Here is a 21273-nt window from a genome sequence, read left to right on the forward strand (position 1 = left end):
GAAGAATAGAGGAGACTTTTGGGTTGGATGGAGGAAGAGAGGAAATAGGAGAAAATTAGGTCTTTTTAGAATGAGGATAGCATAAGGGCAAGATGGAGCTGCTAGAGTTTCCCGGTATCATGGCGGATCTGTCAGGATTTATCACCGAAGGAATCAGATTAAATACAAGATAAGGTTTTAGTTCTTGCATCCAGAGATTGAGTTACCATTGTTTCTGAACTAAGTCTGAGTGGTGTTTTCCTTCACTTGGTGGTTCAACTGGCTTCAAGAGAGAAAGGTACAGCGGCGGCAAAACGTAGGTTTGCTAGATGTGCACCACAAAGGCTGTGGTGGGCTTGAAGCACAGGGCTGGCATGATAACGACCCTCCAGTGGGAATCTAGCAGGCTGGGTAAAGAGATTGTGGAGTTCTGAGTCAGGTCTCCATGAGATAAAAACAGGTTGGCCATTGCCCACCAGCACATGGCCAGCCAGATCTCCGGGGCAGAGAGTTGCTGGCACAAGAGTGGGAACATGTCGATCTTTTTAATATTTCCAGCAACAGATGTAAATATACAGTAAGCCTACTTCCTGTGGTTTCCTCTACAGAATTAAAAGGGGAACCATTAATTAGCAGGGCTAAAGGGACATTGGGACTTGTCACAGTTCTTTTATCTACATAGTATAGAGTGGGACACAGCTTCACATAGCCACAGGGTCAAGCTTCTTCTAGCTATTAGGGCTACCTAGAAGCTCTAATGGAAGCTGGCATATTCTAATCTCTACAGGGTTCCCAGAACAGACAGTTTTGGGTAACTAGAGAATGGAGGGCTATATACATTTTGATGGGTGTCTCCTTTCTTTATTCATTTAAATTTCATTTGATAGAAACTAACACCTGGCAGTCAGCACTCAACTCTTAATGTCTAAATTATATATATATTGACATATTTTTGTTTTCCACACACAGTAGAAAGCTTTAAGGAAAAGTGATTGGGATGGAATTAAGACACACACTGCACAGATAAATTGATAAGAGTGTTCTAAAAATTCATTGTTCTTGATGGGTCATAGTCTAGTTGGCTCAGTGCACTGTGTCAGGGGAGTGGTCTTGATAAATGTGTGAAATCCTTTCCTGTTCTGAAGTACCAGAAAGGCTTGACACTGGCAAAGAGAACCGTTAGCAACAAAGTCAGAGAAGGGAGGTGGGAAAGCATCATTAACGAAAACACGACTTTATTATTCCTTTTTAGTCACATCAGGGCTGTTCTCAACCTCTGCCAAGGACATGTGCCCTTCTCCATGTCTACATCACTACATAAAATATCCAGGTGGAAACCCACTAGCTTAAAGAATTTCCTTCCATTCTAAGGCTGCTTCTCATGTCACCTTTTTCCTGATAATCACAGTTGAAGAGAGAAAACTACTCTGACATGTATGACATGTATGACATGTATGACATGTATGAATTTTACATTATATCCCTGACACGGGGAAGCACGGTAGAAGATGAGAGGTAGAGAAGAGTCAACATTCTAAGTTTGAAGTGCCAGTCATACTCATAGGTCTGAGAATCTGATATAAATCTTCCATCAAGGATAAAGTCAGTAGATGACAGTGGAACAGGGTTTCAAGCTAGAGGGACATAATGTAACACAGAAGGGACATTTGTAGAGTGCAGTGAAGCAAGATGGAAGAACTTCCATTAAAACCTCCCCTAATGTCACAATTATTGACTTAAAGACATTATCCAGACATCTATCTAACAGATATTTAATATTTCATTTAAGTCGTACTTGGCTTTCTTTTTTTCTTTTCTTTTCTTTTTTTTTTTTTTTTTTTTTTTTTTTTTTTTTTTTTTTTTTGGTTTTTCAAGACAGGGTTTCTCTGTGTAGCCCTGGCTGTCCTGGAACTCACTCTGTAGATCAGGCTGGCCTGGAACTCAGAAATCCTCCTGCCTCTGCCTCCCAAGTGCTGGGATTAAAGGCATACCTTGGATTTCTAATGGGGTTGAAGAACAGTTATAGTTTCACAATCAATCTCAAGTTGTTTAATATTGAGAGATAGTTTATAGTGGATGACATGGTTCTCAGGTGGCAACTTCAGACTAAATATTTATTATTTACTGTAGATTTGGATCTCTCTCTCTCTCTCTCTCTCTCTCTCTCTCTCTCTCTGTGCCTCTGTCCCTCTGTCTGTTTCTGTCTGTCTGTCTCTCTTCTCTCTTCTCTCTCTCTCTCTCTCTCTCTCTCACGTGCGCGCGCGCACACACACACACCTAAATCTGTGGCTGATTTGTTACAGATAGAATGCGTATTATCTATATATACTTTAACGCATTGTTTAAGGGCTCAGTGATATCTGTAGAGGTGAGACCATAAACCATCTGGTCACACTGTGCCCTAACAGAAGAATTAAATAAAGATTGCTCAGCTTTTTCCTTTTATTCAGTCCAGGGCCTAAATGTGGAGGCATGGTGTCACACACATTTCTTCATCAGTTGGGTCTTTCAACTCCAGTTGAACTTCTCAAAAAAAAAAAAAAATACTCCCAGGAATGCCTAGGAATGTGTCTTCTATGTGGTTATAAATCTAGTAAAGTCAGCAGTGATGATCAATCAGCATGATAGAGAAGTAAAATAATCATAAGACTCCCTTGTAGAAAACACCAACTCCATTGCATCCTAACAGCTCCAGACAAAACCTTTAATTCACATATTAGTCAACATGTTTCAATATACCACTTTGAAAATAAGTTTTAGATATATGTTTCATCATTTTTATTAATTTAGACTTACATTTTTAAAATCAAGCTCAACTTTCTCAGTTGGTGTTTGTTCCCACAGTAAGAAAAAATCATATAAAAAGAAGAGGATATAAAAACAACACAGAAAGAAATAATTTGCTGTGTGACTGGTTCTCTTGGGCCCTAATCACATACACTTCTCATTCTTCTTTGTTGAATCCTAATCCTAAATTGTACAGGTAACACCTCATAAAAATTTGATATGGGATACATGCTCGTTGAATTTAATGGGAATGCTTTTCACACTATTCCTTTTACTTAACAATTAGCACAAATTCTATATAAATTTAGCTGTAAGCCAATGCTGGGTATTTCCTAGCACACATCAACATGACCACCAGTATGTCCATGTCACCAGTTTGACTATTTTATCATAAAAATTCCAAGTACATGGAAGGACACCAAAAATTTACATATTCTAAATGGTAAAAAATCGATCACCATGTTTAGGCACAAGTTTTCTCTCTAAAGAAACCCCAAATATAGTTCTCAGTACATCTTCTATTTCTTCCTCAGTCAGACTCTTAAACTCTACAAGATCTACGTTGTCCTTGTAACTAAATCTTCTATAAGTGAGGGTGGAGCCAACCAAACAATGAACCCCTTCTGGGGTCTGCAGGGAACAAAATGATTTGCTAGTAAACACAGACGCTGGTGATGTCTGAAGGTAGGTATTGATGGACTCAAAATCTTCAATTGTTCGGGGCTCAAGAGTAAAGGAATAGATTTTTCGATATTTGTTCTTTTCAAGGAGGTCTGAGTTAATAAATTCTTGGTTTGGTACATACTGCTCTCTTCTGATTTGGTCCAAGTACCAGGTTCCATTCTCCTCTGTCAAACGGAAGATGGCAGGCACCTGAGGCTGATCCTTTCCAGATGTTAATTCCAGAGGCTCCCACATCTGGTAGGAACGTCCAAACCCAGCATCAACAATGTAGTCCTTTCCACTGATGGTGACCTGAACTAGAAGGTGAATCATGCCACTGCTGTACTTATTGGCTGGAGTGTTAAAGACATATCCTCCCAACATTGTGGTTTCAAAGCCCATTTTGGTCAGAGCCCAGTACAGCAGATGATTAACCTGGAGACACCATCCACCCCGCTTCTTCCTCACAATTTGATCAAAGATGGCTTCTAAACTCAGTTCCATGGATCCCCCACAATGGATGTTCAAGTTCTCAAAGGGAATAGCCCGTATCTGGTGCTGAAGGATTTCAGTTAATGTTTCCAAGTCCAGTTTGCTCTTGGTGCTCTGATAACCAATTCTTTCAAAGTACGCTTCAATGTCCATGGTTTCCTAAGGCAAGAAAAACAATCCAAAACAAACATTACCATGTTTGCTTGTGAATTTACTGGATTGGGGTGACTATGGTTAAAACTCATTTTCAAGATATAAATATAGAGAACACTTAGAGCTATCTATATTTATTTTGCCACTATTATATGAACTGACTACAATCAATGTTCATAGCACTAAAACAAATGTTAAATAATCTAAGTGACCTGAGATGAATGTTTGAAATGCAGGTCAAATGGTGAGCCAGATAATACATTGCTTAGACGTAGTATGCTCTGCTCTCTTTCTTGTATATACTTAGTACAGGTGCAAAGTAAAAAGGCAGACAAGGACAAATAACAAAAAAGATTCTAATTAGAATCCATTAAAATAGGCATCTGAACAGTTGCTTATAGAATCAGAAGGATTACATAATATAGTACACAGTTGTCATGGTACCATTTACATAAGTATTAAATATCTTAGAGTTAGAGAGAGCAAAGGGAATCTAGTTAGATGTTCCCTGCCCTCATTTGGCTCCTTGGTATTTGAGTCTATGTAGTAGAGAACAGAATGAGCTGTGCTTTATGGATGACTGACCACATAACTGATGCTTACCCAGAATTGGGGGGAAAGTGTGCAACAATGATGATCCACAGAGGAAGAGACTGAAAGAGACACTTGGAAACAAATTCCAGACACTGCAGTGAAATAACAGAAATATTGGCATAAGCAATAGTCAGGTTTTGGTTTTTGTTTGAAGATTAAGTTTTTAGATTTGGTAACTGTAGATTCATTGCAATTAAGTCAGTTTTGGGCTAGGGGCTCAATACTAGCTATATGTTGTAAGAAAAACATACCTGGATATTCTGTGGCTAAATATATTGCACTTGTACATTGATAATGACGGGGCTCAAGGGAAAATTCTGTGGGTGCTTGAGGAGTAGTAGGTATGGGAGACGATGAAGGAAAATACTATAGATTCACATGCAGGCTCACAGAGACGCTATGCAAGGATGGAGCCTTCCTTCAGTCTGGTCATCAGTACAGACAAGACCTAGATAAGGCTGGTAAACATACTTAGATCTTTTGAGACTTCTTACTTCAAAGTAGGTTGTTGTCCTTTATTTAAAAGTATTAGAATGTTTCTTCTTCCTGGTCCAAACTCAGGGAAGTACTGTTTAAAAATGAAATATGATATGGCTTGGGAGGATGGCTTAGAGACAATGGGGCATTGGACTCCGAGTTTGACAACCTGAATTTGATCCCCATAACTTAGAATGTGGAAGGAGAAAATCAGCCCCCACTAATTTTCCTGACTGTCCCATTCTTGTCATAGAATATAAACCCCAAGTGAATGTAAAATGCTAAATTAACATTGCATTTCTTGAAAGCCAAGGGGTAGTTATCTGTAGCATACATTATGAGGAATCACAGAACATCACAAGCACGGAGAGAAGACTACATTGAAAAGTGAATATCTGAGCTACACAGGGAAACTTACAGAAAGGAGAATGTTGAGGGATAGGAGCACCATGATAGTTTCTATGTTTGGACTTCCAGAAGTACCTGGATGTCCTCATAAGTACAGAACCTAGAAGCCACAATCCACATCATTAGTTGCCATAGGAACAGCAAGGAGGGATGAAGCATGTCTCACATCCCTGGCTACTACCGAAAGATAGACTACACATGGAAAGTGGTATGTGCAGAGGCCTTCTTTGAGGCAACAACTACAACAGGGACTAAAGGCAGGAAAAGAAAGTGGCAGTCTCAATGTGGATGCCACCAGAGAAGGAGAGCAACAACTTCCATGTAGAAGACATGCCACTAAAGGATCTCCTGTAGTATTTGATTCTCTCACCTATTCCAAAATGAAAAAGTACAACTCCAATTGGACATTTTACTAGACAAACTGGATTCACAGAAGAAATTAACAATAGAGACTATGTTATTCATACATGTTTAAAAAGTGAAAACAGAGAATGAAAATGTACCAGGGGAGTGTCACTAGGAGATGAGCTATGACAAGCATAGCAAAGAGGATTAATGAAAAAAAAATTACTAAAAGCCGTTTAGAGGGACATAGTACAGATAAATGGTCTCAAATAGGTGACAGATAAGAAAGACTGAACATTGTGCTTTCTGCAATGAAAGACTTCAAACTTAGAAACTAATTATGGACACTATGTAAGACATTACATTAATTGTGATGAGCAGTACTCTATAGATATAACACAATACACAATAACATACTAGGTATGGAGAAGGACCACTTGGTGGTCAGAGTCAAGGCTAATGGAGAGATAAAGCCATGTCAAAGTCAGTAAAGTGCTGACAGGAATATAAAGGAACCAAAGTATTTACAATGGAAAGTACAAAATTGGAATAAAATTTAGAGAAAAAAGAATTTAAGGTGTAAGATGTGTGTGTGTGTGTGTGTGTCTGTATGTGTATGTGTGTGCGTGTGCATGCATGAAAATTTTGCAGAAATCCTACCAGAAAAACAAGGGAGATAACATTCTATCTATTTAATTATGGAAATCTAAGATTAAGGAGAGTTGTTCAAGCATCTGGCAGAGAATTAAGTCGTTCTTCATAAGGAAGGTGATACCAGCCTGGCACTAGATAGTTCCACAGAAACACACAAAGGTAAAATAATGGAACACTGTTTACAAAGTCACCAAAGGGCACACTGTCCCCGACTGTTATTCTGTTAGCATGTTAATGAATTAGAATGTTAGCCGGCATGGGACAACAATGTGAAACAACCATGAGCTATCCTGGTGAAGCACTTCCTCTTTACCAACCAGTGGAGAGGCAAAGGCAAAGGAAAGCCAAGAAATCGAGAGGGCAACATGCTGAGATGCTATAAAATACAATGTATCTTTTCCATACAGGGATGGAGTAGAAAGGAATGCATATTATGGCTCCTGAACAAGCCTATTCCTCTTATAAACAGATGTAACTCGGTCATAAAGCTAGACTGAGAATTGATCAGAACTGGGAAGACCTGAAGGACTATTAAAAAGTCACCATAGGAATATCTGTTTTTGCAATGGCTAATGGGAGCTAACAACATTCATGTGCTGGACAGTGTAGATCTTTATAAAGTCAGTGTTCCTGTGGGGCCGTGGCTGGAGAAAACTTGTGTGATACTCTCCCTGACAAGAACAATGTCTTTGATCAGCCAAGACAGCCAGCCCTCAAGATTAGCTTGGCATCTTCTGACTCTCATCTATTGTTTATCATGTGAATTGCAAACACTGGAGTCATCCAGTCCAAAGTCCAACTAAGGCTCTGTAGCAGTGGTTAGCTACCTTCCACTGTGATTAGAAAGCAACACACATGTTAAGCAAAACACCTGCAGGAGGACAGCTCTATTTTGGATCATAGTTTCAGAGCCATCAGTGTCTGGTGAGCTGGCTCCGTTAGTGTGGGTCTGTGTTGAGACAGAAGTGTTATGGTAACAGCCATGGCAAGGCAAAAACCTCACTTCATGGTGGCCAAGAAGTAGAGACAAAGTGGAAAAAGTCAGTGACAAGATGTATCCTTGATGGCACACCCCCAGTGATGCACTTGCTCCCACCAGGACCTACTTCCTAAGAACCCACTCAGCTGTGAACCCACTCAGTCCATTCATGAGGTATGAACATTCACAACTAAATCACTACCCAACAGCCCCAGCAGCTGGGGATCAGCCTTCAGCATTTGAGCTATTCATTCTGTACCTAAACCATAAGACGAACTAAATCCCTAATCTAGATAAATACCTACATATACATATATATATATATATATGCCTCATATAGCAGTAAAGATTGGCCAATCTCTATTGCCATATGAGGCAAAAATATATGCAGTAAAATAAGGACAGACAGAGCCCAGGAAGACTTGGATCACACACCCTAACTAAAATGACAAAGATACACTGAAGAAAACACACTATGGGACTGGTGGATGACTCAGTGGGTAAAGGCATTTACTAAAAGACAGACAGAAAAACACAATATTGATGATAATAAAAGCTAAGTACAGTGTAAAATACACCACGACTCACACGAAACCCTTTACACATCTCTCTACCACATATACTGAAGAACAGAGAACATGGCATGCTTGTGCACCCACACACAAATGGGCACAGGAGCTTGGAGAAGATTCAAGACCAAAGTGAGCTTGTGATAATCCTGTCAGTAATTCACTTAGACCTGTAGATTCTTTTTCCCATTCCCACCATGTCTGAGGCATGGCCTTTATGCTTATATATAAAGCCTTACACTCCATAGGTGATTTGGAGGTCTCCGCAATGGCTTCTGGGCCTCCCTTGCTTTTTTTGGTAAAGGCTGCATAAATAATTGTCAAGTAAGTGTCCTCCCAGCACAGCTCTGGACCAAGGACTTGTTGATACAAGGCCTTGAAGGAATAGCTTCCTTGCTTTTGTGTGGGCAAACTTGTGATTTATAACCTATACAGGCAGGACTGCACAAACACACACACACACACACACACACACACACACACACACACACACCAGCACTTCCTCAGTTCACTCAGACATGTAACTTTGCCTCGGCATCTGATTTGGGGGAATTTGAGTTTCGTCAGCTTCAAGTTCATTCCATAGAACTGCAATAACCAGATTAAGACACACAAAGTGGGGGTTTCTGGAGGGTCTTCTGTAACCTCTAAAAGTCTTGCTGCTTTCTGAAGATCACTGGAATATTTATTTAGTCAAATAACCAATATGCAATAGTTATACCAGCTGGTGTCATTTGTCCCTACATGATATGGCATACCAATCACAAATTGTCATTTTTGGATATAGCCCCCAAAGACCAGGCTGCTGTGCAGAACTTTCCTGGTTTTAACTCTGTCTTTAGAACCTCTGCATCATTCATGTAAAACACTGATTTCTGATTGTTTTAGTAAGAGAACTCCTTATTCTTTGCCAAATGTAATTGTGAACAAGAAGCCAACATAGAAAAAAAAAATAGAGAAGATCAATCCGGATGGAGAAAGCCTATGATAGGTTTCTGACAGTAGTCAGACTAGAAGGAGGATTCACCATTAGGGGCCACTATATTTATTGCTTGGATTACTGCTGATATTCAGTGAAGTTATAATGAGAGCTAATGAGCTGCTTGTAATTTTGTATGTGTGGTACTTTCTCCCTTAATTCCTTTTCTTTTCTCTTTCATTTCTGTTCCTGAAGCCCACAGAATCCAACTTTGTTGACAACCCTAAGCCATCTTATTGATTAACTGGGTGGAAGGCACTAGACTTGTTGGCTTGGCCATATGCAAAGAGCACTAACAAGCTGCACTTCGGTTACAGAAAACCTACATGGCATCCAAGGCTGCGAGTAAAGGCCTCCAACAGCCAGGCAAAGGCAGGGGATGCTACTAGGCAAACAATCTAATAGGCTTAGCAAAGGGCAAGAGAAATACGGGCCATGGATGAAAATGGTAAAACTATACAGTTAGTCTTTAGCAGGAAGTTTAAAAATATAAAATAAAATAAAATTAGAGTTGGCAGTTGTCTGTTTTTTTTTTGTTTGTTTGTTTGTTTTGCTTTTTAAAGTCAGGGTGGAGTCAGTTGCTTTGAGTCTGAGGCAGTCAAACCGGAGCTGGAGAAAGAGCAGAACTGTTATCAGAAAAGAGCCAAGCAATGTAGTTGACATTATGCCCAAAGTACAGAATAGATAGAGTTAATGATATCAGGGTCCATGGGTCATGGGGGCGTTAGCTCCAAGGACTTTTGGCATGAGCTGGCACCACACTGTTGAGTAAACCTGTAGACTCTGTTCCAAGGTAACGTCTCAGTCTCAAGTCACAGGAAGTAGTCGATTTTCTGGTGTTCCTTAAGACCCTACACACTTACCCCTTCTTCAAGCATGACAAAAGTACTTCCAAGAGTTCCTCTGGAAATTCAGTGAATGACACTGTTAAAGAATCCCAGAGGGAATCCATTTGAGGGATTGGTTTTCTATGCTGTTAACGCACCTCCTGAACGCTCACAAACCCTTTAAGTAATCACCATTACTAGTTCATTTGTGACTGATAAGAAAACAGCATTAAAGGAACTAAATGACTCTTCAAATCTAATAGAATGTGGCTGCCTGTCACCTACTTAAACAAAACATTTGTCAGAATCACCTGTGTACTGCAAAGTATTAATAGCTTGGGTTCGAAGTACGTGCCACCCAAACTTTCTAAAAGAACTTGGAACTGGAAAGAACTTGGAACTGGAAAGTCAGGACTGGGTTGTGCTGTTCTTTCCCGGTCTTCCTTCCGGAAGAGGAAGAAATCCTGATTTCCAAGTCTGTTAGGGAGCCCCCACTTACCCGCTACCAGGACTGCAACCGGGCGGACCAGGAAGCAAGCTGAGTGAGTTTCAGTTCCCCCGGTCTGCAAAGGAAGAGCTCTTATTGGCTGTCCAAGTTGCTCCGCCCCCTATGCGTAGTTTTTTTTTTTTTAAACCAACTCAAGGATCTCTGGGAAATGTAGTTGTAGGGCTTCACTTAACCCTGGTGAACTCTTTCTCTAGTCCGTTCTTTGCGTGAGATATCGTGATATTTTTGCATTTCTTGTGATAGGTTTGCATTTCACAGAGTTTATGATCTCTGGGAGCCTGTGAGAGGTCAGAGCTTGAAATAGGCTCTGGCAAAGCTGATGAAGGATGTAGAGAAGGAAGCAGTTACCACATGTCACCCACATTCCTAATGTATGCCTTTCCTTCCACTTAGTTTTGTTTTCCCCCTTATTTCTCTTTCATTTCTCATCTTCGGGTCCTTTTACTGCTCTATCCAAAGGCACTGTGGAATGTGTATGACGTGTGTCCGGACATGTGTTGCAAAAAACGACAAGTGTCCTATGTATTTCTGTTTTTGATTTGTACTAATGATTCTTGTAGATAATGCTTGCTGTTTCTTAGCTATTTCCCTGTACACTATAATTTAAAGACTCCTTGGCACACACTGTTCTTATATCCTGGATTGTCAAAATAGATTCCTAAATGTATGCTTGGTGGCAGGGAGTAGGGTGTGGCTCAGGTGAGGAGAAGTGAGTTATAGAACTATATCCCCAGTATCTATCTGCTCAGTTGGGTCACTGTGACGCACGCACAGCAATACCTCTCTGCGTGGTTCTGAGGGATTTTGCTTCCTTTGTTAACAACAACCACTGGTTGGCAATCTGCTTGTATAGTTTTATACCTAAACTAGAACTTCCAGACTCTTACATTCCTACAACCAAAGCCCAATCAACAACAACAACAGCAACAACAAAACAGCTACCCTGTGGCCGATACCCACAATCCTAGCACTTGGGAAATGAAGGGAGACCATCAAGAACTCAAGGTCATCCTGAGCTATACAGCAAGTTCAACGCCAGCTTGGGCTACAGGAGCCCATTTCCACAAACACAAGATAAAGCAATCATCACTGTGGCAATGTAACCTATAGCTTTGGTAATATCTCAGCTCTTGCTTTTCCGTTTACCTTAATATGATCACTACCAGATGAGGAGTGAGAAGAATACTGACTATGCAGTGCAAACTAGAGGCCTGGCATTGGAATCTGCATGGAGGAGGGTATTCAAGAGGTCTCTGGGCTGGATTAGTGGGGAATAATGGGTTTATTGAAAAAGTTATTAACAGCATTGGCATATAGACACAGGGACAACAGTAAGACAGGGCTCCAAGAATTGTTCGGGCTCAGCTCCATGGACAGACAGTTTGGTGGAGTCTCTGAAGAGACTAAGAGGATGGGCCAGAAGATGGAGCCTCCTTTTATCCCTTGTGAGGATGGGGGAAGTTCACAGCAAGAGCCTGCAGCCAGGATCTCTGACTCCCGAGCAGGAATGTAGGTAGGGGCTGGGGATAGGGTTGTGTGACAGCAACTATGCCAAAACCAACACTTCCCTTGATGGTAACTGACACTAGGAATCCTGATAGCTCCGGACTCTCGGACGATAAGGAACCTGTCCAGCAGTACCTGTAGCTATGGAGAGAAGGCTGCTTCAAGTATTGTGGCCTGACCCTCTTATGGAATCTAGATGGAAAGCAGGAAGTACAGAGAGGTTAAAGATTTAGATTCTGGGGCACAAGCCATACATTTACATCCCTGGCTCTATTCTCAGCAAGCACACAGTAGGCAGCTGGCAATGTGAATGGGAGCTAAAGCAGGAATGAGGTAAAGAAAGCTACAAAGACTTAGAAATAATTACCACTATTATTCATTCATCCCTGAGCAGAATACGTTTGTGTGCAGAAGTGTTGTAAACCATATTCTGGGCTTTCAGCACATTAGACCAGCAGTCTAATCTGGGAACTACCCCCATATCCCTATATTTGTGGCCTTTATGTCTGGTACTGAATATATATGTATGTCTCAAACTGTTTTACATTTTGAATCAGATCCACAAGTTTACCCAGTAATGTGCTCAGAGTGTGACCTCCAAGATCCACTAAGAACCATGTTTGTCTCTTGCTTGTTTCCTTTTAAGCTAAACTATAGAGTGAAGCAGAAGAATGTAGCAAGGTTATTACACTGGGGGGAAAGGGACACACAACTTAAAGAGAACACCAACCCTTATCATATCTCAATACCTCCAAGAAGCCTTTGATCCACTTTACTAGCCAATATTATTTTAATATATTTAACATTTAATATACTTGACAAACAATTTTTTTCAGGTAACATATATTGTAGGCTATATGTATTATGTAATGTATAAATCAATTGCATAATTCTAAAGTATTCTCATAGTTTGAAAAAATCCAATGCAGAAGGAACTATGTCTGCACAATTATCTCTGGAAGAAATTCTAAGCCATGTTGTTGTCTTGGCACCTACTCACAGAGCCCGGTGCACTGGCTTGAGTTCTGTTTCGAGGACTGGTAAGTTACCTGAATCTGAAATGATGTCTCATTCTTCTTTGCTTTATTCTGATCCTAAGTTGTGAATGTGGTTTCTTGTAAACTGTGGACATCAGATTTAGTCTGGCTGAATTTTATACCTGCTGTTCTCTGATTATTCATATTCAACCAATTTTTATGTGAGTTCAACAATAAAATGATGGTGGGAGGCTTCTACTACAAGTCAATATGGCTCCATAGATTTCCACATCATTGTTAAATAATTTTTGTTGATTAATATTGAAAGGATTGTTGTTACATGCATTAATATTTTTATTTTATTCAAGTGTAACTGGTGCTATTTTTATTGGTGAAATGACAGGACAACTAGGATTTCTTTTTATAAAATCTAGGAAATAGAAGCTACAACAAGTCATTAGTTGGTCAGCATTGAGCTGGGTGATTTCTGTTATGGATATATTTGCATATGTTTAGAATGTTTAAGACTATGAAATAACAATGGAGAACAATTTTGCTCCTTTCTCTAAATAGTAAAAACTAGTTCACCATGTTTGGGCACAAACTTTCTCTCCAAAGAAATGCCAAATGCGGTTTTCAGTACGTCTTCTATTTCTTCCTCATTCACATATTTAAACTCAACCAGATCTACATCGTCCTTATAGCTGAATCTCCTACTTGTAAAGGTGGAGCCCACTAAACAGTGAACCCCTTCTGAGGTCTGCAAGGAACAGAACGATGTGCTTACAAACACAGACGCTGGCGATGTCTGAAGATAGCTATTCACATATTCAAAATCCTCGATAACTCGGGGCTCAAGAGTAAAGGAGTAGATTTTTCGATATTTGTTCTTTTCAAGGAGGTCTGAGTTAACAAATTCTTCATTTGGGACATACTGCTCTCTTCTGATTTGGTCCAAGTACCAGGTTCCATTCTCCTCTGTCAAAAGGAAGATGGCAGGCACCTGAGGCTGATCCTTCCCAGATGTTAATTCCAGAGGCTCCCACATCTGGTAGGAGCCTCCATAGGCGGAATCCACAATGTACTTCCTGTCACTGATGGTCACCTGTACTAGAAGGTGGACCATTTCACTGCTATATTTGCTGACTGGAGTTATGTAAACATATCCTCCCAACATTGTGGTTTCAAAGCCCATTTTGGTCAGAGCCCAGTACAGCAGATGATTAACCTGGAGACACCATCCACCTCTCTTCTTCCTTACTATGTGGTCAAAAATGTCCTGTAAATCCAGATGCATGGCTTCTCCACAATGCATGTTAAGATTCTCAAAAGGAACTGCTCGCATCTGGTGCTGAAGAACTTCAGTTAATGTGGCTAAGTCCAATTTATTCACTGAGTTCTTGTAACCAATCCTTTCAAAGTATGCTTCGATGTCCATGGTCCCCTAAGGCAAACAGAATGAAAGCAGACAAACATTACAACAATTCCTGTAGGTGTCCCAGAGTCAGCTATCTGGAGCTAGAATCTACTGTTAACATGTATACATAAAAATGCCTCTAACTATCTCATAGGCAATCATATCACTTTGACTGCATGGCTTGTTTTTACCTGCAGTTCATTAAATAATCTCTGTGCCCCTTAAAGGAAAGTTTTGTTATTTCTTGTATCTTTCAACTTTTTGATAGTAGAAAGTAAGACTAAATGACCAGTCAAAAGACAGATTAGATGTGGTTGCCTTGGTAATAAAAGGTAGATATTGTCCAAGTAACCTTTCAGTTATTCAAAAGAAATGGGAGAATTAGGCAATAGAGAACATAGTGGCCATGTTGAGTGACCAATTCCATCACCCCACTTAACTGAGTGTTATAGAAAACTCCCGTGCTCGCTTTGGCAGCACATATACTAAAATTGGAATGATACAGAGAAGATTAGCATGGCCCTTGCGCAAAGGGAAATTCGTGAAGTGTTCCATATTTTTGAATGCGAATTGATCCATTCCTATCTCCTTGTACTAAGGTCAAATCTAAGTGGATCAAGGAACTCCACATAAAACCAGAGACACTGAAACTTATAGAGGAGAAAGTAGGGAAAAGCCTTGAAGAGCTGGGTACAGGGGAAAAATTCCTGAATAGAACAGCAATGGCTTGTGCTGTAAGATCGAGAATTGATAAATGGGACCTCATAAAGTTGCAAAGCTTCTGCAAGGCAAAAGACACCGTCAATAAGACAAAAAGACCACCAACAGATTGGGAAAGGATCTTTACCTATCCTAAATTAGATAGGGGACTAATATCCAATATATATAAAGAACTCAAGAAGGTGGAGTCCAGAAAAATCAAATAACCCCATTAAAAAATGGGGCTCAGAACTGAACAAAGAATTCTCACCTGAGGAATACCGAATGGCAGAGAAGTACCTGAAAAAAATGTTCAACATCCTTAATCATCAGGGAAATGCAACTCAAAACAACCCTGAGATTCCACCTTACACCAGTCAGAATGGGTAAGATCAAAAATTCAGGTGACAGCAGATGCTGGCGAGGATGTGGAGAAAGAGGAACACTCCTTCATTGTTGGTGGGATTGCAAGCTGGTACAACCACTCTGGAAATCAGTTTGGTGGTTCCTCAGAAAATTGGACATAATACTACCAGAGGATCCAGCAATACCTCTCCTGGGCATATATCCAGAAGATGTTCCAACCGGTAAGAAGGACACATGTTCCCCTATGTTCATAGCAGCCTTATTTATAATAGCCAGAAGCTGGAAAGAACCCAGATGCCCCTCAACAGAGGAATGGATACAGAAAATGTGGTACATTTACACAATGGAGTACTACTCAGCTATTAAAAGGAATGAATTTATGAAATTCCTAGGCAAATGGATGGACCTGGAGGATATCATCCTGAGTGAGATAACACAATCACAAAGGAACTCACACAATATGTACTCACTGATAAGTGGATATTAGCCCAAAAACTTAGGATACCCAAGATATAAGATACAATTTGTTAAACGCACGAAACTCAAGAAGAACAAGACCAAAGTGTGGACACTGTGCCCCTACTTAGATTTGGGAACAAAACACCCATGGAAAGAGTTACAGAGATAAAGTTTGGAGCTATGACGAAAGGATGGACCATCTAAAGACTGCCATATCCAGGGATCCATCCCATAATCAGCTTCCAAACTCTGACACCATTGCATACACTAGCAAGATTTTGCTGAAAGGACCCAGATATAGCTGTCTCTTGTGAGACAATGCTGGGGCCTAGCAAACACAAAAGTGGATGCTCACAGTCAGCTACTGGATGGATCACAGGACCCCCAATTCAGGAGCTAGAGAAAGTACCCAAGGAGCTAAAGGGATCTGCAACCCTATAGGTGGAACACATTATGAACTAACCAGTACCCCAGAGCTCTTGACTCTAGCTGCATATGTATCAAAAGATGGCCTAGTCGGCCATCACTGGAAAAAGAGGCCCATTGGTCTTGCAAACTTTATATGCCCCAGTACAGGGGAATGCCAGGGCCAAAAAGTGGGAGTGGGTGAGTATGGGAGTGGGGGGGGGTGTATTGGGAACTTTTTGGATAGCATTGGAAATGTAAATGAGGAAATACCTAATAAAAAATTAATTCTTAAAAAAAAAAAAGAAAGAAAAAGAAAACTCCCTACTCGAAGATTTACACTGATTGATCAATTCATTCCTTCACTGAACAAAGAGCTTAATGAACATCCTTGAGACACTTTCTATGTTTCCTTGCCCTCCAAAATTTTACATTTCAGTGGGCATTAAAGTCATACATAAATTATAAATTGAAAACGAGAGAGTGAGAGAGAGAGAGAGAGATAGAAGTATGCTACTGTTCACAGGATAATTAAAATAAAGAGAGGTACAGGGAAAGTTTTGATGTGAACTAATATGGGTGAAAAAAGCTTCACTCACACTTGAAGGATGGTAGACAATGAGCCTTGTGGATATGTGTGAGGATGGTGATTACTAGCAGAAGGAAAGGATAGAAAATGAGAATGACTGGGGCAGACTTGGTGAGAAGAGTGGACTAAGATGAGCTCTCACTGTGAGCATTCCTTCTAGACTTTGCCCCACAGCTACCTGGCAAGAGCTAGGTATGCCTGACTTACTATAAAAGGGGCTATTTGGCCCCTCACTCTCCTATTCTCTAACTCTCTGCCCTTTCTACCTCTCTCATCATCCCTCTCCCCCATCGCTCTCCATGTGTTTCTGGCCAGCTTTCCCTCTCCTCTCTTTTCCTCTCCTCATCTATCTCTATCTCTATCTCTATCTCTATCTCTATCTCTATCTCTATCTCTATCTCTATCTCTATCTCTATCTCTATCTCTATCTCTATCTCTCTATCTCTATCTCTCTCTCTCTCTCTATCTATCTATCTATCTATCTATCTCTATCTCTACTCTCTTCTCATCTCCCCTTTCCATGCCCTAAATAAACTCTATTCTATATTATACCTGTCATGTGCCTGGTACCTCAGAAAGAAGGGATGGCTCAGCAGGGGCCACCAAGGGCCCCTTCTCACCTTACCATACCTAGCTCTATAAAACATAACCTTGGCTCTTTTATTTTTTCATAAAACAAAACACTCACTGTTTTAAAAAAATGTCTTTGTGGACAATGGAGAGTTTTTCTGAAAATGATAAATATGATATATAACATGATAAATAGCAATGTAAATCGTAGAAGGCTTAGCAGAGTATTCTATTGTGACAATACCTGCTGTAGTCAACATCAGATTTCTGGCTAACCTATGGATCGTGGGTTGTCTATATAAACCACCACCAATGAGCAAATGCACTTGGCAGTACTAATTCAAAACAATTACTCTCCAGGGCCAATGCCTGACTCCTGACATGTGTATGGTTCAAAGGCATCAGTGAGATGCTATTGAGAGACTTATCTACTCTAGCAGAATCAAATCTATGATATGGTAATGATAAAAACAGACAGACAAACAACACTACTAACAACGAGTATGCAGGGGAAGAGGAGGAAATTAGTGCCAAAGCATTAGCTGTCAGGTAATATGAACTCTCCCCTCCACTTTAATTAATTCATTAGAAAATGTTTGGTAACCTGCTACCCCAGAGTCTTACTTTACTGAGACTTTGAGTATGACAGTAGAACAAAGACCTTGAGATTAAACCCTTTACAATGTAGTGCACTCTGAAATGACATGGTACAGAGGGGCTGGCCCCCAGATCAATGGGGATAACCTATACATAGGGTTTTCTTTCTTATACAAATATCCTCCCCCTATCACCAGGGCTTTCCACTTTCTCTATTAGTTATGTCTGCCACATTCCCCCAACATCATTAGATCTGTTATACCATCACCCTCCCTTGGCATTTAGACAACCTCTAAAATCTATTATTCAGTCCTAGAAAGAACAAATTGTCAGAACATCTTAAACTCTCCCTGGCCCCTATCCCAGAATCTGCATGAAGTATGTCCGGAAGAGAGAGGCAGATTAAACCAACTGGGGAAAGGTAGTTAGCCAGCATGCTTTCTATTAGGAAATTGTAGTTCTTCTTAAGTGCTACATTTATGTTTAAGGTTTTTTCATCATTGCTATCCCTGACTCCCCCCCTCCCCCATTCCTTACCACCTCCCTTTTCTCCATGCATTTTCTTTTTCATTAAGAAAAGTTTTCCGTAAATAGAATGCCAAAATGTACTGATTGAAGAGCCATCAGAATGGAATCAGTTTTTGCTAGGCACCTCGATACTAGTTATATCTTGTAGTCAATCCATAATTTGGGTAGCCTGTGTCTAAGCATATTTTAATTATGTACTATTGAAGCTGAGATTTAAGATGAAATCATGAAAACATATAGAGTAGTTGCCAAGAAACTCAGAAGTGAAACAAGAATGTCTCCACGTGATGACTTGTAGCATCTCTGTGAAGCCATAGACTCCTTCCTTTATACTTCATTATCAAGATGAAAAAGAGCTAGAACACATGAAGGGAGCCCACTGAGAACCATTAGGCTCTTCATACCTGTCATGGTAAGTTTAATGTTGGCTGATTGTCAGGCTTAATGTCTTAGAATGTTTCTTCTTGGTGAAAACTGCAGAAATAATAAAAACTTCAAAATATATGTGACTTGAATTTTATCTTTTTTTTTATTTATATGTGTCTGTGCATGTGCTTCAGTTTATATGCACCACGTGGATGCTGCTAGTCATGGCGACCAGAAGAGGGCATGGGATCCCCAGAAACTGTAATGATAGATAGTTGTGAGCCACCTGACATGGTTGTTGGGAACTGAATCCAGGATCTCTGCAAAACACTACCTGCTATTGACTGCTGAGACATTTTTCTACAGTCTCAACACAGCTTTTCTTAAAAACAAGTGGTAGTTTTACATGGACCATAATTTATAAAAGATCCTAAATATTCTGAAAAGAGGTAATTGACAACATTGTTAACTTCTGATGCCCACAGGGAAGTTTATTCAAAAATTATTGTGGGCATTAGTAGCATTATGACAGACACTATATTGTGAGGTCTAGAATTCATGAGTCATCTAGCAGCCAAGCAGATGACTGACTGCCATGGGACAGCAAGTATGGACACCAAAGCCAGTGTGCAGTATCAGCACCTGATCCTATAGATGACTGTATTTGGAAGTACTGGAGAAGGAAAACAAAGTAATATATTAATTAATAGAGGTTGGAAAGGGAAGAATAACCATTATTTACACAGAGAATCTCCATGAAAAAGTTTCTTGTCAAATTCATTGTCTTTTCCTTCCTCTGTCAGGACTGAGGAGTCCAAATCTAACAACAGTCAAGCAGCACACCAGCCATAGCAGATTTGAGAAACAAACAAAAAAGTTATGAATGCATGACTATAATGACAAAGCAAAATGAAAATACACTAAGCGAGTCCAAGATGGCGGCCACCATGAAGAAGGCGGCTGCAGAAGACGTCAATGTTACTTTCGAAGATCAGCAAAAAATAAACAAATTTGCTCGGAATACGAGTCGAATCACAGAGCTAAAGGAGGAAATAGAAGTGAAGAAGAAACACCTCCAGAACTTAGAGGATGCCTGTGATGACATCATGCTGGCAGATGACGACTGCTTAATGATTCCCTACCAGATCGGAGACGTTTTCATCAGCCACTCTCAAGAAGAAACACAGGAAATGTTAGAAGATGCAAAGAAAACTTTGCAAGAAGAGATCGATGCCTTAGAGTCCAGAGTGGCGGCCATCCAGCGGGTGTTAGCTGACCTGAAGGTGCAGCTATACGCGAAATTTGGCAGCAACATAAACCTCGAGGCAGATGAAAGCTAAACATTTTATAATACTTTTTTTTAAATATTGTTTTAATAAACTTGAATATTGTCTTAAATGATAATTTCCCTTCTCCAAATGAAACAAAAGGAAAACTTTCTTTTTTAAGAATTTTCATTTAATTAATGGAAACGCCTATTTTCACATGTCTTGCTTATTTATTTTATATTTTTAAAAGAAGACAGTGTTCATGTATGTATTTTGCATAATGATTGTATCAACTTTAGGAGCTTTATGTCATGTTATTAAAATCGGTTAAACAGTAAAAAAAAAAAAAAAAAAAAGAAAATACACTAAGCAATTGGGAGTAGGGAGACAAGACATACATGTGAAAATTCTTATCTAGAAAGACAACCATTAGAACCAGTAGAAGTAGAAACAGAGCAATAGAAAGAACTTCCTTGCAGGTATTCGACAGTACAGAGTCTTCATAACAAAGAGCTAAAAAGAACCTGATGTAACAATGCATTTGGGGGCTTGAAGAGGCTTCAGCCTGTAAAGTGTTTGTCATATAAGCATGAGGGCCTGGGTGCAGATCCACAGCCCCGGGCATGCAGTGCTGGTGAAGTAGGGACTGGAGATAAATGGATCCCTGGGGTTCATGGCCAGTCAGCCTTACCCTCTCAGTGAACTCCAGGTTTGGTGAGAGACCTTCCCTCAAATGTAAAGGTGGAGAGTGACTGACAAGGACATCAGAGTCTACGGTCTCTTCATGCACAAAAGCACTCATCCAAAGTGAATGCATACTTCAGAAAAAGGGAGACTTAATTTTCTTTTGCAGTTTGGCCTTCTCCAGCCATAGCTAATGGTCCGGTTGTTTTGTGGTGGCATCATGTATCATGGCAAGACTGTACTGTGCAGAAAGCTGCTTGATTTGATTGATCTGAGAAACAAAGAAAAAGACAGGAAGATACCAGCCTCCCCAAATCCTCTTCAAGAGTGTATCCTTAAAAATTTGAAAGCTTGTGACTTGCGGATCATAGCATGAACTGGAACAAAACCAATGTACCTTTGGTTGGTCCTTATTCAAACTACAGTGT

General features: G+C 40.1%; 3 protein-coding genes and 1 pseudogene across 4 annotated transcripts in view; 2 read left to right on the top strand and 2 right to left on the bottom strand.

Moving 5' to 3' along the window:
- Nucleotides 1-2407: 2407 nt before the first annotated feature.
- Nucleotides 2408-10464, bottom strand: LOC110300118 (arylamine N-acetyltransferase 2). Of its 2 annotated transcripts, XM_021170178.3 has the most exons (3): nucleotides 10406-10464; nucleotides 4678-4760; nucleotides 2408-4080 (listed from the first exon to the last, which is right to left on the bottom strand). In XM_021170178.3, the coding sequence occupies exon 3, from the start codon at nucleotides 4072-4074 to the stop codon at nucleotides 3202-3204; it is 873 nt and encodes a 290-aa protein (XP_021025837.1). In that variant the 5' UTR covers nucleotides 4075-4080; nucleotides 4678-4760; nucleotides 10406-10464; the 3' UTR covers nucleotides 2408-3201. The 2 variants fall into 2 exon arrangements, with proteins under 2 accessions (XP_021025837.1, XP_021025839.1); XM_021170180.3 differs by lacking the exon at nucleotides 4678-4760.
- A 2296-nt stretch (nucleotides 10465-12760) lies between these two features.
- LOC110300659 (arylamine N-acetyltransferase 1) overlaps nucleotides 12761-21273 on the bottom strand; it is a 14696-nt gene continuing 6183 nt past the window's right edge. Inside the window, exon 2 of the mRNA XM_021170913.3 lies at nucleotides 12761-14341. Coding sequence (XP_021026572.2) covers nucleotides 13463-14341 — 879 coding nt within the window. The 3' untranslated portion in view covers nucleotides 12761-13462. The remainder of the gene's footprint in view (nucleotides 14342-21273) is intronic.
- On the top strand, nucleotides 14776-14875 carry LOC115031882 (U6 spliceosomal RNA; annotated as a pseudogene).
- LOC147002417 (prefoldin subunit 4) lies at nucleotides 19820-20495 on the top strand. Its single transcript, XM_085844295.1, has one exon. It carries the CDS (start codon nucleotides 19829-19831, stop codon nucleotides 20231-20233), a length of 405 nt encoding a protein of 134 aa, XP_085700421.1. The 5' UTR covers nucleotides 19820-19828; the 3' UTR covers nucleotides 20234-20495.

The sequence above is a fragment of the Mus caroli genome, unplaced genomic scaffold (assembly GCF_978045245.1).
Source record: "Mus caroli unplaced genomic scaffold, Mus_caroli_1 scaffold_10, whole genome shotgun sequence".
In the NCBI taxonomy this organism is placed as follows: domain Eukaryota; kingdom Metazoa; phylum Chordata; class Mammalia; order Rodentia; family Muridae; genus Mus; species Mus caroli.